Source organism: Haliotis rubra, unplaced genomic scaffold, assembly GCF_003918875.1.
Source record: "Haliotis rubra isolate DU_JTF1 unplaced genomic scaffold, ASM391887v1 Scf48, whole genome shotgun sequence".
NCBI lineage: Eukaryota > Metazoa > Mollusca > Gastropoda > Lepetellida > Haliotidae > Haliotis > Haliotis rubra.
In genome coordinates this window covers 779,491-794,376 of record NW_025767168.1, presented here as the reverse complement: position 1 = coordinate 794,376, position 14,886 = coordinate 779,491, and the positions used below count along the sequence as shown (strand labels likewise).

The 14,886-nt window shown below is 38.9% G+C and overlaps 1 protein-coding gene across 1 annotated transcript in view; it reads right to left on the bottom strand.

The window, feature by feature from the left end:
• Nucleotides 1-5,017, bottom strand: part of LOC124290981 (protein SMG5-like) — a 75,884-nt gene extending 70,867 nt beyond the window's left edge. The window contains 6 exon segments of the mRNA XM_046727841.1: nucleotides 524-613; nucleotides 908-1,024; nucleotides 1,774-1,930; nucleotides 2,336-2,459; nucleotides 3,211-3,309; nucleotides 4,818-5,017. Coding sequence (XP_046583797.1) covers nucleotides 524-613; nucleotides 908-1,024; nucleotides 1,774-1,930; nucleotides 2,336-2,459; nucleotides 3,211-3,309; nucleotides 4,818-4,885 — 655 coding nt within the window. The 5' untranslated portion in view covers nucleotides 4,886-5,017.
• Nucleotides 5,018-14,886: the final 9,869 nt, after the last annotated feature.

Sequence of the window (14,886 nt, the reverse complement as noted above, 5' to 3'; positions counted from 1 at the left end):
TCCAGTGAACAACAGCATACGCATTAATCTATGCAATTGGGATACATTAACATTAACATCGGATCCTCTTAGTCGCCTCTTATGACAAGCATGGGTTGCTAAAATCCAATTGTTTCATATATGGACTGCACATCAAAATATGCAGCAAACAGACATTTTCATTCAAACAAAAAGTGATGTCATGTTTCACACATGAATAAGCCACTTAACGAAGTATTAAATAAGATGGCTGGATATACAGTTTTTCATCTCTCATCAGTTCTAATCCTTCCAATATTTCTTGAGTAAAGGGATTGGAAGATTGAGCTATAGTTTTTACAACAATGGGAGATATATAATCAAGGCAGAGGGAGTCATCCCATACACAAGTGAAGAGAAACAACCAAGTCAACAAGCCTAATGACCACCCAATCTAACATAGATTCCTCTTTGGCAAACATAAGCATCTTGGGACCATTTTAAAGCTGGTCCAAATGATGGTTATATTGAAGTGATTCAGGCTACAAGTACTGCTGCTACTTGCCGATATCAGGGAACAGCATGATGGCTTGGTAGTAGTATCTCTCTGCTGTGGCGCCACTCACGCCGTGATCAAAGTCCTGCTGATACCGGGCTAAAACACAACATTCGATGATGAGCACTTTCACATCATCACAAAAATGCATATAAATCAATTCATATAAAAAGTAATATCTTGGATTGGCAAGGTTTTTTTAACTGTATAGCTTGTTCTTCTAGGTGCAAATAAGTGGTCATAACTTGCTTTGACATGAAGCATTTTAATGGATAAAGAATCAAATTCTTTCTTTGGCATACTTTCTTTGTTTTTTAACCATGACTAGTTGATCCAGATATTGCTGATCTGGATAACTCAAGGGGAACACTGTATCCTCTGATTACAACTTACCAATGTCTCCAAGACAAATGAGACATCTGTGACAGGCTCTCTGCGCCCACTCAATCACAGACTGCGGTGTCTTCTTGCTACCACTGCTGCTGCTACTACTGCTGCTGTGTTTCTTTACTGGAATGCACATGGACATCAGTTGACAAATGGTTCACCTTACACACATTTGTTATTCAGTTGTTTTACATGGCAGTCAACCATATTTAAGCTGTATCAAAATGGAGGCAACAGTGTACTGATCTAGTTTAGTAGTTACATCCAGTTATAAATACAACAAATATTATGTGAATTTCAAATTGGCTTTGTATTTTTAAGGAAGGATTAACACAACTTCAGACTAGAGTTACATCCCCCGTGGTTTGTGAGATGATTGGAGTGAGAGTGAGTGAGTGAGTGAGTGAGTGAGTGAGTGAGTGAGTGAGAGAGAGTGAGAGGGAGGGAGGGAGGAGGAAATAGCCATCTTTGAGATAGTCAGTGATATTTTAATTCATTTCTTAAACATTGACTGATGTGATAATCAAGCCTTCAACATGTTAAAGCTGGTTTACTAGCTTATCAAACTATTGCAATTCTTGACAACTACAGCAATACTATTGGGCTGGTGTGGGCTACTATTGCAACAGGATGGCAAGAGTGAAAACAGCAGTCACTTCTACTGACTGACTGACTGAGTTTAGTTTTACGCCGCTTTTAGCAATATTCCAGCAATATCACGGCGGGGGACACCAGAAATGGACTTAACACATTGTGCCCATGTGGGGAATCGAACCCGGGTCTTCGGCGTGACGAGCCAACGCTTTAACCACTAGGCTACCCCACCGCCCCGCAGTCACTTCTAACAACGATAAAGCTGATATCCACATTACCTGGTTTGGGATCAGCAACAAGATGAAAGTCTAGAATGCCGGACAACTTGAGGCCAAACTCTTGCTGCAGCCTGAACAGCAGATGCTGGTAGTACCCAGTCGCTGAAGCCAGGTGTGTCCGGTAGGCCGTCTCCAGGGACCCGTGGGGACGCACATGCTAAGTACAAACAAACACAGACAGCATTAAACAATGTACAGTGAAGGTTAAGGCATGCTGTTATCGTGTTATGATATTTGTATCAAAACTCTTTGCATGAACATAATAAGGATATACATTGTATTTAGGAGAAACACCTGTTGTGTTTTAAATGTACAGTTATGTTTCCTAGAGATCTAACCATACTAAACCGATTTTGGAAAACAATAACACCCCCAGATTTCAAGCTCTCTGTAAAAGTATTAGCTTCCATAGAAAAGCTTCCATCTAAACAGCTGCATCAGTCAGACGTGGTTAATGTTATTGGTACCTCTAAATTTCAAATTTCAGGGAGGGAATGGGATCATGCTTCACATCTACAGGATCTTGATCATAAGTGACTAGAGATGGAAACCTGCCACTGACCTTCCTATTGTGTTTGACAACCTGGATGATGTCATAGAACACCTTCCTCCATAAAACCTCCTCTGCTTTTCGGCCATAGTCACTGGGGTTGTAGAACATCAACCTCTCACAATACTCCTTGAGTCTGTAACACAAAGAACGTACAGCATTAGTGTATTTAAACACCTGAGTTGGCTTGTCACAGTGAAGCATTTCACTTAGTACCTGAAAGCGTAAGCATTACATACACATCTCGCATACAAGAGACTGTAGGCAGTCTCATGTACATGTTATGTCTTTGACTGCTAAAGATGGGCAGATAGCAGATGCTAAGCAGTTTGATGAAACCTGTCAGCACAAGTACTGTGCATATCAGCTGACAAAACATAAAGTTTGACTGAGACATATTTGTGTAAACACACTTGTGGCGTGCAACTTCATGTAAAAAAAAGTTGAATAGTGTTTAACAGATTATGTACATCCTAATACATATTTGTATTATTTTATTCAAGGGATGGATCTCTTGTCCGGACAGACGCCAGATTTATCATGTGTATAGAACTGGTTCAGATTCCATGCTGCAATTTAACATGAATTCTGTACACGTTACACCTTTGACTGTGAATACTCCACTCCAATGAGCAGACCATGCACGGTTTCAAGAAAACAGTGAAACAACCAATACCATCTGCATATATCTTTTTGCACTACACAAGCAGGTATCAAACCACATACATGTTGTTCTATCGACAGATGCATGATTCACAAGACCATGGAGGTAGCAAATACTTCACAAAACGATTATCAATGTTTCATACAAATGTCTTGGCAGCTAACCTAACGAGGACTCTAAATGTCATTTTGCCTCCTATCCACACAACAAAGCAGGTACTGACTTATTTCTGAGTCCAACAGCATCTTGCAAGAACACATCTCTGTATGCTTTCTTCTGTTTGCTTATCTCATCAAGACGACGAATTGCATCAAGAGCAGCTCTGTAAGAAACAACAGTAGGTCATGATCACAGTATTTTTCAAATGTACAACATAAACATTTTTGTAAAGCAACACACTCTTTATCATTATGACTCAATGATTATGCCATTGATTCAACACCAGTTTTAATGCAAGTAAAATTGCAATACTTAATAACTGAAAATAAGCAATCATGTAAATAATGTGAAATAATGAATTACAGAAAGTGTGAAGTGAATTATTACGGCTGTATTCATTTGAAGTAGTTTCATGATGATGATTATGTTTATCAGTACCACAATGCATCATGACTGTCAAAGTATATTAACAGAAGGAGGGGTGTAAATATCACTGTCATAGTTGTGTCCCTTAGAAATACAGAGAATAAGCTTAACTACATAGTCACAGTTGGAGCTAGGTATAGATGAACGTAGAAAGGTTCCAGTTCAACACAATACATGAGTGAGTTGGGTTTGAGGCAGCTTTGGGCACTATTCCAGTTACATTAGTGCATGCCAATTTCATGCAGGTCTTAGATTTTTAACATTTAGGTGAAACCCCAGAATATAGATTTGTCCTCACATAATTTCACAATCACTGCATATCTGGGAGTGAGAACTGACATAACATACATAACATTAAACAATCAAATTAAAGGTCAGAACTGTCTGAGACAGTGATATCCGTAGATTGATTTTCTAGTGGGAATAAAGTTGGATCTGTGTCTTCATGGACAATAAATATTATAGCATTTTCAAAATATATAACAAAAATACAATATTTCAAGTTAGATGATGATAATAACAGTACCTTCTTCATTCCTCATCTTGACAACTGCCTAACAAAACCAATAGAGATGTCACAATAGGTTTCCCTTACACATACATACACATTGTTGTCCATGAGACTTGATGTGACATGTTTAGTTCGAGTTTCACGAAATAATTGCCTAAGTGTTGATCTGGTCGTTAATGCAGTCAGAATTAACATAATCACTGTGTACTCAGATGTACATTTGCAACGTATGGACACATAGGTAACTGACATGCCCACTACCAGCATGCAGACATACAGATTTCTAGCTGAGTGACAAACTACTGTCACATGCAAGAGCTAAGGAAACAACGTATGGTGTCTCCGTCTGTACCCCATTACGTCTCTGGAAGATATCATTTCCGAAATCTGTCAATGGTCACGTTACTGTCTAATGACACGAATGGCATGTGCATTTGGAGGGTTTAGACTTTCTGCTCATTATCTACACCCATGTACAAGAACATAAGGATGTCATGACTCTCCCTCATAATATTTCCACATCGTATAAAAATATACAGCATGCTTTTTCAAATATTTGTCGAAACATTGACATGCTGATGTACCTACTTCCTTCTAAACCATATTTAATATGGATTTAATATTTGCTGTTATGCGTTAGTTCATTAATTTTTTAACTTAATTAGTAACTGATTAGGTCCATTGAACAAAAAATTAAAGTAAACAGTGACTCGTCATCGGGCCACTAGCCGCACCTGTAGATTTTCTTTGCTTTGTCAACGTCAGGTTTCGCTTCATTACTCGTACTTGAAGCTTTCTTCATAGCTTTACTTTATTTCTATCGTGGCACACCATTTCACACGCTTCTCATGTGAAATGGCACAACCTTATACACGTTGCTGAAAGTTTCGGTTTCTTCCTCGTTACATTTTCATAGATAGACGCCATATTGGTCTCTAACACTGATCATGTGACTTCAGCGAGAATTTGCGAGAGTGTGGAAAAAAGACACAAACAAGAGCCGGAAAATGGATTTAGAATCCAAATTAGTTATTTGACAATTTCCAATTTCACGATGAAGTAACTAGCTTGCAAATGTTAATCTTTGATTTGAAAAAAATCGAGATTATACTTTATGTCATCTATTTATGATATCTAAAAACTTCATCGAAGTCACTGTTGACAAGATTCCATAACTCCCATTCAGTTGGTTCAGAAAACAGTTTTGATAATATGTTTGTATACTCAAATACAGAGAAACAGTCGTCGGTTTTGTGTGTTCAGGAAGGGACTCTCCAGCATGTTTACGATGATGATGGATGATAGGCTTCCCGTGGATGATATTTTCCATTCAAATCTTCAAAATTTCAAAGTTAACATTTTCCACCATTTCCAAACGGATACACATCATTCTGAAGAATTTGAGGTGCTACCTTCATATAACCTAATTGAGCATGAAAATGACCTATAATTGTATCCTAGTCAGTAGTCACGTGGCCTGTTATGAGTTTGATGACTCCGGAAAGACATGTAATCCACATCCTAACTGAGCAGTGTTTTCACTGAATTTCAGTTTCCAGTGTTTTATTTATATGCCCACAGATTCCATAACACCGAGTGTATGGCTAAACATGTTTTGTTTTGTCTTTTATGAATTTGGTAAACGAGCCGTGTGGGCTTATGTGACCATTTATTGGCTATAATACTGTCATGAAAACTATTGCTTTATTTTGTAATCATAGTTGGAAAACACTAGTATATTTTTATAAAACACTATAAATATTAGCAAGCGGTTTAGAATTATATGTTATACCTAATAAAACAATTACATAGTGCACGATGTAAAGCTATTTGAGGGGGCGTAGGTGTAGCTTAGTGGTTAAAGTGGTTAAAGCCCATTCCTGGTGTCCCTCGCCGTGATATTGCTGGAATATTGCTAAAAGTGGCGAAAACCATACTCACTCACTAAAGCTATTTGATTTCAAACTGAATGTGTATATCGATTATTTCAAAGTTATAGATGTTTTGATGTTTTAATGAGTTTCATTTCCATTTAAGTTTAAAACCAACAATATAAACAGTGCACCATTTAACACAAAAGAACATCATGCTTCTTAAAACATTATATTTTGAACATAAGAGCTATGACCAAGATATTTCATGGATTTATGCTTCAATATACTTTCCCACAAAACGTTTCGGGATCATTACACATCCCTTCATCGGATGAAGTGACTATGTTTACTTGAATATACATAAAACAAGGCTTACGACGTCGAATGGTTATGGTTGGTACTGAATAATGACGTGTGCACCGTGTACACACGGTTAATATAAGGTGTATACTACACCAGCTAATAACCGCTACCAATCAGAGTGCGAGTTCTCAAATCGTTTAATACCACACCATACAATAACTCGCTGTTAGTTTCCGAACACCAAAATATAGGACTGTAGGTCATGCGAGGGCTCCGACATTGGGCGATTATAATGGTCCGACACTCACTATCGAGGTCGCGTGATTTAATGTTGTACTTCAATAAATAAAAAAAGCCAACTTTCTATCATCGTTCACATTGCGTTCCTTCAGGATAGTCTCCGTTTAGGTGAATGTTGGATTTGTGTTTTTAAAGAAAGGATTTACAATGTGTATTGTGCTGTTATCGAGGTAAGTTTCAAACTGGATTGTTGAATTGTATCATGTGAATAATAACTATTCAATAATTACACAATCGAAGAGTTGTTAATGCAGATCATACGTTATAGAAGGTAACGTCAGAAATCAAATACACTCGGCGGGACAGATGTAAATATATCCACTTAATTATAGGTTGAAAGTGTTTTAATTAAATAATGTTTCTATACAAACAGAGAAATATTTTTAGTATGATTTCCAGTTGTATGTTTCACTAATTTCATCTAAGTAGTTCTAAAACGAATTTCAAATTAAAATGCCGTATAGAGAAAAGCCTGGAATTATCCATAAAGACAAATTAATACTATTGTTAAATTAGTTTATTTGTAAATGAATCATTTATATACCCAATAGGCTTGGTCAGTATTTACCTTGTGCAGGCGCAAGGGAAAATCATGAAACGTCGTAAAACAATAAAGTAATTGTTACTTGTACAAAGTGTGATGGTAGCGAATGGTGAATGTTTTTTATTTTATCATTTATTCACATCGATAAACATTGAAGTTAGATACATTGCTATTTATCAATTAATTGAATCATAGGCGGATCCAGAGGGGGTGCGGGGGTGCGCAAACACCCCACCCCCACCCCCCTTTGTGCTGAAAGTTTGTTAAATGACCATTGAAACTCGGGTAGAAATGAAGTGTGCACCCCTCCTTTTCTCAATAGTGTGCACCCCTTTCTCAAAAAAGCTGTATCCGCCCCTGTGAATTATTCACTAATATTACTCACTTCTTTAAACAAGGAAAGTACTGACAGTCTGACACCCACGTTGACGAACTTATGGCTTATATATTTACATATATTTTATGTTTATACAGTACTCTTTTTCTGAAATAGTTTGAAAATTGCTGACTGTAGCGTTAAATCCAACGTGTCACCTGTCAAGTGCTACCTCTATCATATGGAAGGATGGCCCATTCATCCACATAACAAATGAAAGCGTTTAATACTGACGGGCCACCTGATATGAATAACACATAGTACTGAATTGGAATCGAAGAATGGTACACAGTTGTATTTGTCAGGGTCAAATAATTGAGCAGAGAGTTGTAATTCCTTAGTTGGGTGGTGGGGTAGCCTAGTGGTTAAGGCGTTTGATCAAAGTGCGACAGGGGACATCATAACTGGGCTGCGTAGTCGACTGTACCCATGTAGGGAATCGTATCCAGGTTTTGGATGGTACGAGTTGCCAGTTATGAATAAAACGATTTAAGATTGGACATAACTTGCATGAAATTAGTTTATTTGACATAACTTGCATAAAAGTAGTTGTTGTTATGTCCGATTTCTGTTAAATGCGACGTAAAGCAATTCTCACTGAAAGCAGCGCTGGTGACTTGTAGTTAATTTGGTATGGCGAAAGCCCATTGTATACTTCACATGGGTATAATATGTGGAACCCCTTTACTTGGCGTACGTTCAATTAAAGCAAGCAATGGTAGGAATCGATTACAAGATCATAGCATCCGACCACGCATTCTCTTCACAGGAGTAACCTCTGTGGGAAGAGAATGCCGACCACGACGTCATGATGAAGTATAGATTTGCTGACGTCATGTTTTTCGACGTTCTGCATCATTTGTTTTGTTTGTTGTTTACGCCGCACTCAGCAATATCCAAGCTACATGGGACCAGACGATCTAGTGATTAACACCATGAGCATTGCTCTGCGCAGTTGGGATACGATGACATGTGTCAACCAAGCCAGCGAGCCTGACCATCCGATCACGTTAGTCGCCTCTTACGACAAGGCATGGGTTGCTGAAGACCAAATCTAATCCCGATCTTCACGGGTAACTCTAACTCTTGCGTTAGAAACTAGGGGCTCGGTTGTTGTTGTTTTTTGTTGTTGTTTTTTTCTTTTGAGCTACATAAAGTGGTTTTCGCTTGAATAGATGTGTCCGACATAACCTGCTAACCGAGGGAGCGAGTATTTATTGACTGAAGCGCCACTATAATATCCCGTCTGTGCCCGTGTTGTGTCTTTCATGTGATTAATTTCGTCCCGAGTCATTGTTCTGTATAGTGAAATGAAATGGATTTTAAGGTGACTTTAGAGTATTAACCCTATAAAGGGATGGGAATACACGTATATGTGTGGACAGGTGTGGTTGCTGGTGCGGAAACATTCCAGGGGTACTGTGCATCAGGGTTAACATGGACAACCGACTCGGACACAACATACTAAATCCTATTTGACAAGTGCTCGTTTTATTCCCTTTATGCCGAGCGCCAGGGTATAAAACAAAAAACATGAACTATCTTTGGTCTGTGGTAATGACACGACTTTCCGGTCTTTGTGTCGATAATCTGTTCACTATAGATCATGTAGACGGTGAAATATCTTGTTTGTTTGTTGTTGCAGCTATCTAACCGTTAAACGGCTGTTCTGACATACAGACCCTGATACAAATATATCCAAGGAGCCCATTCAAGTCTAGAAAAATATAGAACAAACTTTATGGATAACAACTTCTTTTTATTCGTTATATGTTATCCATAAAGTTTGTTCTATATTGTACTTCCCAATTTCTAAAATGCCACTCAAAGAAGTCTAGAATATGTGGCAAGTCTAGAAAGTCCGTTTTATCTGTAAAATATGTTAATTTCAGAGACTCGTTGTTAGTCCATATAACGGCGGTCGGCAAATAATAGAGTGTTGTCTGAAAACATGAATATTGATCTATAAACCATGACAAGCATCAACAAATCAGCGAGCCTGACTACCCATCCCGTTAGTCTATTATGGCAAGCACATACGAATAGTTTGATACATGTCACTGTATCCCAACGGTGTAGATAGATGCTCGTGATGTCAGTCACTAGGGGGGCTGTGGGTTAAAGGGTTCACTCGTCACGCCGAAGACCCCGGTTCGATTCCCCACATGGGTACATTTCTGGTGTACGTTTCGCGATATTGCTGGAATATTGCTAAAAGCGGCGTAAAACCATACTCACTCAGTCAGGAGATTATCTGGTCCAGGCTCGCATATTTACAAATTTATTTATTTATTTAATTAATGCGCATAATTTCCTTTTGGGAAAGACAATTTTCTTGTAGACTACTGCCAGGCACCGATGTTTGATGGTGACAAGAAGACAAGAAATGGCACTCGATAGCGATGTACGTGATGCGGGTATATCTTAGACAATATGTTTCTGTGTTTCGTCGACGTTTGTACATATACTCATGCCAATAATAGTTGTCCCCCCCAAAAAAAACAACAAAAAACAACAACAAAAAACCCCAAAAAACCCCACCCCCTCACACACCCCTCTCCAAATAAACAATTGAAGGGGTTGACAACCATTATTGGCATGAGTATACATATGTATTTCAACAAATATATTTATCTACATTCTTTTGCCAGGCAGTTTACGTCTCTTTCTAAAACAGGCCCAAATGGAGTGTTACTTTGTACAATAGAAAAAGACAGGGAATACACGCAATACCTATGTTGCTACAACACGTGTATATGGGTCATGGCACAGCGTTCAGTATAAGTGGAGAGATGATTCTGTTATCGCACGTTCTGAAGGTCGAGGGTCGAGGATCATTCCAGTATCTCCAGTAGGAGAGAGCGAGTCCGTGCGTACTACTTAACTACGATCCATAACAGGACTGTATAAAACTACTTCTAAGATGCCTAGCGGTTAGAAAAATCGAAAAAAACAACATTATCAGACATTCTACCATGAATCAAGAAAATACTAGATTCTGATTGGTAGTAGGTTGATCAGGAAAGGATCTATTCTTCGATTCTGCAGGGTTCAGATTCGACAGTCAGTCAAGTATTGTCCACTGTCACTTCAAATTTCAACCTTTCGCAAAATGTAAACACTGGCTCGTCCGCCATTTCAAACTGTTGCGTAACTGTCTACTTCGAAGAAAATAAGTAGGTCAGACGATTCCATTATAGTGTGGCCAGGGGGCTACAGTTTCACGGCACACAAAACAATAGGCTGATTTTAGTCGTGTGGAGATGGGATGAAAAAAACACAAGATCTTGGGTATTACATAATTGCATTGAATAAACAGTAGTTTGATTTCTTTGGACAGAATATTGTTATGTTGTAATGTTAAAAAAATACGAACGGCACCTACCGCTCCCTTCACAGACGAGTTCAATTCGCCTCTCGTCCCATGCCGGATTACGCAGTGTCTTCCGCAGAGCGAGGAAGTTCGATTTTAAATGGGTCATGGTAGAATGGAGATAACCCTAGTGTGTTTGAAAATCAGAGACATGTTTTACTGAATTGATGGCGACTAAATTTCAATTGGGACGCGTTCGGTTCCAATTGAAATTTAGTCGCCATCAATTCAGTAAAACATGTCTCTGATTTTCAAACACACTAGGGTTATCTCCTAAATAAAGGTATAGTTTTTCGATGACGTAACAATTGAATGACGTTCTCCCGTCACTGCGCCATTCTAGTGTGCCCCCTCGTAATCGAACCATTTTACATTACGTCACAATGTAAGCGACGTCACGGTGCATGTCAGTTGTCATCGCCTCGTAAGGCCTCCTAAAGTAAACTACACCGTTGCATCCAGTTTCTTGGGTTGCTGTTGCTTCACGCAGCTAACATCACTCGTGGAAACATTACGTTTATGTTTTACGACGTTTAAAATGTCTCAATTCGACTCACAAGTTTTCAGCGACACGGTAACGTTCGCAATGTTTACTTTCCCACAAAGCAATCGTGGAATGTCGCTTGACTACTCAGCTTCGTCTGGATGTACTGATCTAAACATACGTTGGTAGTAGAAATGCGACGTTCACATGGTTTACGTTAATCACAGATGTAATTAAAATAATTTAGAGAAGATATTTAATCCGAACGTAAACCGTCATCAAACTGTTTATCATTTGTTTTTCTGGTAACGTTTGTCTAACCGTAGGGGGGCAGACACATCAATAGAACAGCGCGCCAGTTAGCCCTGTGCGAGGATTCTTAATTTAGGTCACCGACACCGTCGTTTGTTTTCTGCTTTAAATTAATCATAATTATCCTTAGAAAGTATTAAATTTGGAATCTTAGAAAAGAAATACAGTTTGCTCTACCACCATGTATAGTGTAATAAAACACACTTTCTCCCTGAACTATTATGACGTTAAAGCACTCGCCCTGAACTATTATGACGTTAAAGCACTCGAACGCAAGCGTCCTCGTGCTTAACTATAATAGTTCAGGGCGAAAGTGATTTTTATTACACTACACATGGTTTTAGAGCGAACTGTATTTCTTAAATCAACCATATGCTACTCCAAGTAATTATCTGAGTCGAAGTGTCGTAATTTTCGTCTGTGTGTGAGTGAGTGTGCTTCTACTTGCTAATGTATGTTTATCCCCTAAATCCCGAGCCAGTCAGGATTACATGTATATACTAGTAATCTTTTAACGTCTTTTTGTATGACGCAACAGGGGACTGAACCTCCGACCTTCGATCTCCACGGGCAGACACCCTATCCACCTGACTGCAGTAAGGGTCTTTATAGTGATGGCTGATTGGGTTACATGTGAATCCTCGTGATTCAGATGTTGGTAGGGGTAAGGGTTATGAATATCTGGTTAATGGATTTTTGGGGATGGTCGCCATCAGTCGGATCTGAGTGTACATTGAACTCCTCTGTCAGTTGTATCAAACGGCAATGACAGCAGCGACATGACGTCAACGATGATGATACGCCTACTCTAACTTTTGATAACGTTGCAATGCCAGTATCTCCACTCCTAGGTCAAGGAGACTAGTCGATATCAGCTTGACATGCACTGTCGACAGCGGGATGTGTGTATGTATGTACTCTTATGTATGTACTCTTATGTATGTATGTATGTATGTATGTATGTATGTATGTATGTATGTATGTATGTATGTATGTATGTATGTATGTGTGTGTGTGTGTGTGTGTGTATGTATGTGTGTGTATGTACTCGTATGTAAGTACTCTTATGTATGTATGTGTGTGTATGTATGTATGCATGTATGTGTGTATATGTATGCATGTATGCACACATACATACACAAACTATACATGTATGTATGTATGTGTGTGTGTGTGTGCATGTAGGTGGATAAGTTGGTAGATAAGTAGGTAAATGTGTTTGTATGACTGTGTCAGTCTATAGGTACACACACATGTAGGTAGGTTGGCCGGTGCGTGTCTGTCTGTCTGTAAGTATGTAAGTATGTATGTACATGCTGTGGCCTAATTGGGAGCGTTGTTAACCTAGTATTTAATCAACACACGGAGTAGGTGTGTCATCAGAACGATTGATTTGTGGTCTCATCGAACTTTGGGTCATCATACGACTGATAGCAGGATCGCTCGACCCAAATGCTGCACATGCCTGGGGTAATGGACCACGAGCACCCTCTAACCGGGGTCGGTAGCTGAATGTACATTTTGTACTGAGTGGGTGAATGGCGAGTTTGGTTCTAACCCAGCTAACAATTTCACGTTGTCGCAACGTTATGCTTTCGTTGTTACAACTGTCAACGCGTGGTTATGCGTCGACTGGGGAATTAGCTCATAATTAAGATGAAGTGTGCGTTGATGAAGTTGAAGGCATAGTTGAGTTCAAACTTCTTTAGTACATGACAAACAAATACACAAGACATGAGCGAGGCGAGCGGTGTACCTGCTCAACCCCAGGGCGTTTCCTACGAGCGGCATTATCCTGCTCGTGGTCGTCCCAACAGACAGTCCAAATACCGAACTCGTACTCCTCCACTGTCCTCATTCACCGTCTACATGTGAGCATACTAAGTATATATATATATATATATACAGTTTTTGACAACAATGGTCAGGCGACGACTCATCAATGGACAGGACAGACAGAAAAACAATAGTACTTCCTTGACCAGTTGATGTGATGGCAGACACGGCCAAGGGGGATTACCAATGGAGGTTATAAATGTCTTATACAATAATTAATGGGCTGACAAGTCAATTTACAATGCGGTAGTGATAAGGATGTACAGTAGTGATTAAAAATACAGCTTAGCGTCATTTATATATTACAATAAAGTCTCACATGTCTTGAGTACATAGTTTTGGACTTTTTAAATATTTGGACGATGGCTGTCCTAAATTAGTCACTATAACACAACGTCATTCTGTGGACTTCCAATTACGTTGTCACAACGTTGTGGCCTGACGTTGTGATACGTCATTGTACATCGCCACAAGGTTAAGTTATTTGATGCTAGTGTATTTTACATTGTCTTAACGTTCTGTTTAACGCTAATAGTTGAATAGGTTTCCCTGCAGTAAACAGTACTCAAGAAACAAAGCAAAAATTATCTTCAATGTTTGTTCGTCAATTTGCATGTTTTTGGCGTGTGTTTTCTGAAATTGTAGCAGAATAGTAAAGAAAGAATCTCAAAGTGAAAAGTTTTACTGAAAACTATCCTGACACCAAGTTATAAAAAAGGTTCTTATACCGTTGTGAGGAGCCAAAAGCATAACGTTTCCTCAAAGTAAATTTGCAAAGTTATTATGTTGTGACATAAAGTTATAATTAAAAAGTACAGTTCGCTCTACCACCATGTATGGTGTAATAAAGCACACTTTCACCCGAAGTAGTATATTTAAATCACGAGGACAATTTTAACAGATAAATAGATTCGATTCTCGCTCGCTCAGTTCAGGCCTCTTTAGTATGGGCACTTTTTTCTTGTTATTTAACTCCGAAATATTCCCGCTATAATATGGCGGCGGTTTGTAAAATAGTTTGTGACAAATGACTTCGGAACTTTTCCGTAAATGATAATCATCATAACACACTGTTTGTATGTTACACTCAGCAATATTCCAGCTCTATGTCGGCGGTAAATAATCGAGTCTGGGCTAGACAATCCAATGATCAATCGATCTACGCAAGTGTAGTGTTCAGCAACAGCATGCCTCAATAAGGCTTGAATAATTTCATGCAACGAAAATAAATAGTTACTATGGAAATGGTGATGAGAAAACGTGCCCACCAAGTTAACATGTGTGACGAAAGTGACAATCGGGATGTCATTTCTAATCTTGAACCTCGGGTACACACGAGATATTCCGAACGACAGTTCAAGGCTGAACCGACTGCTTTCGTTTTCCTTAAAATTATTGTCT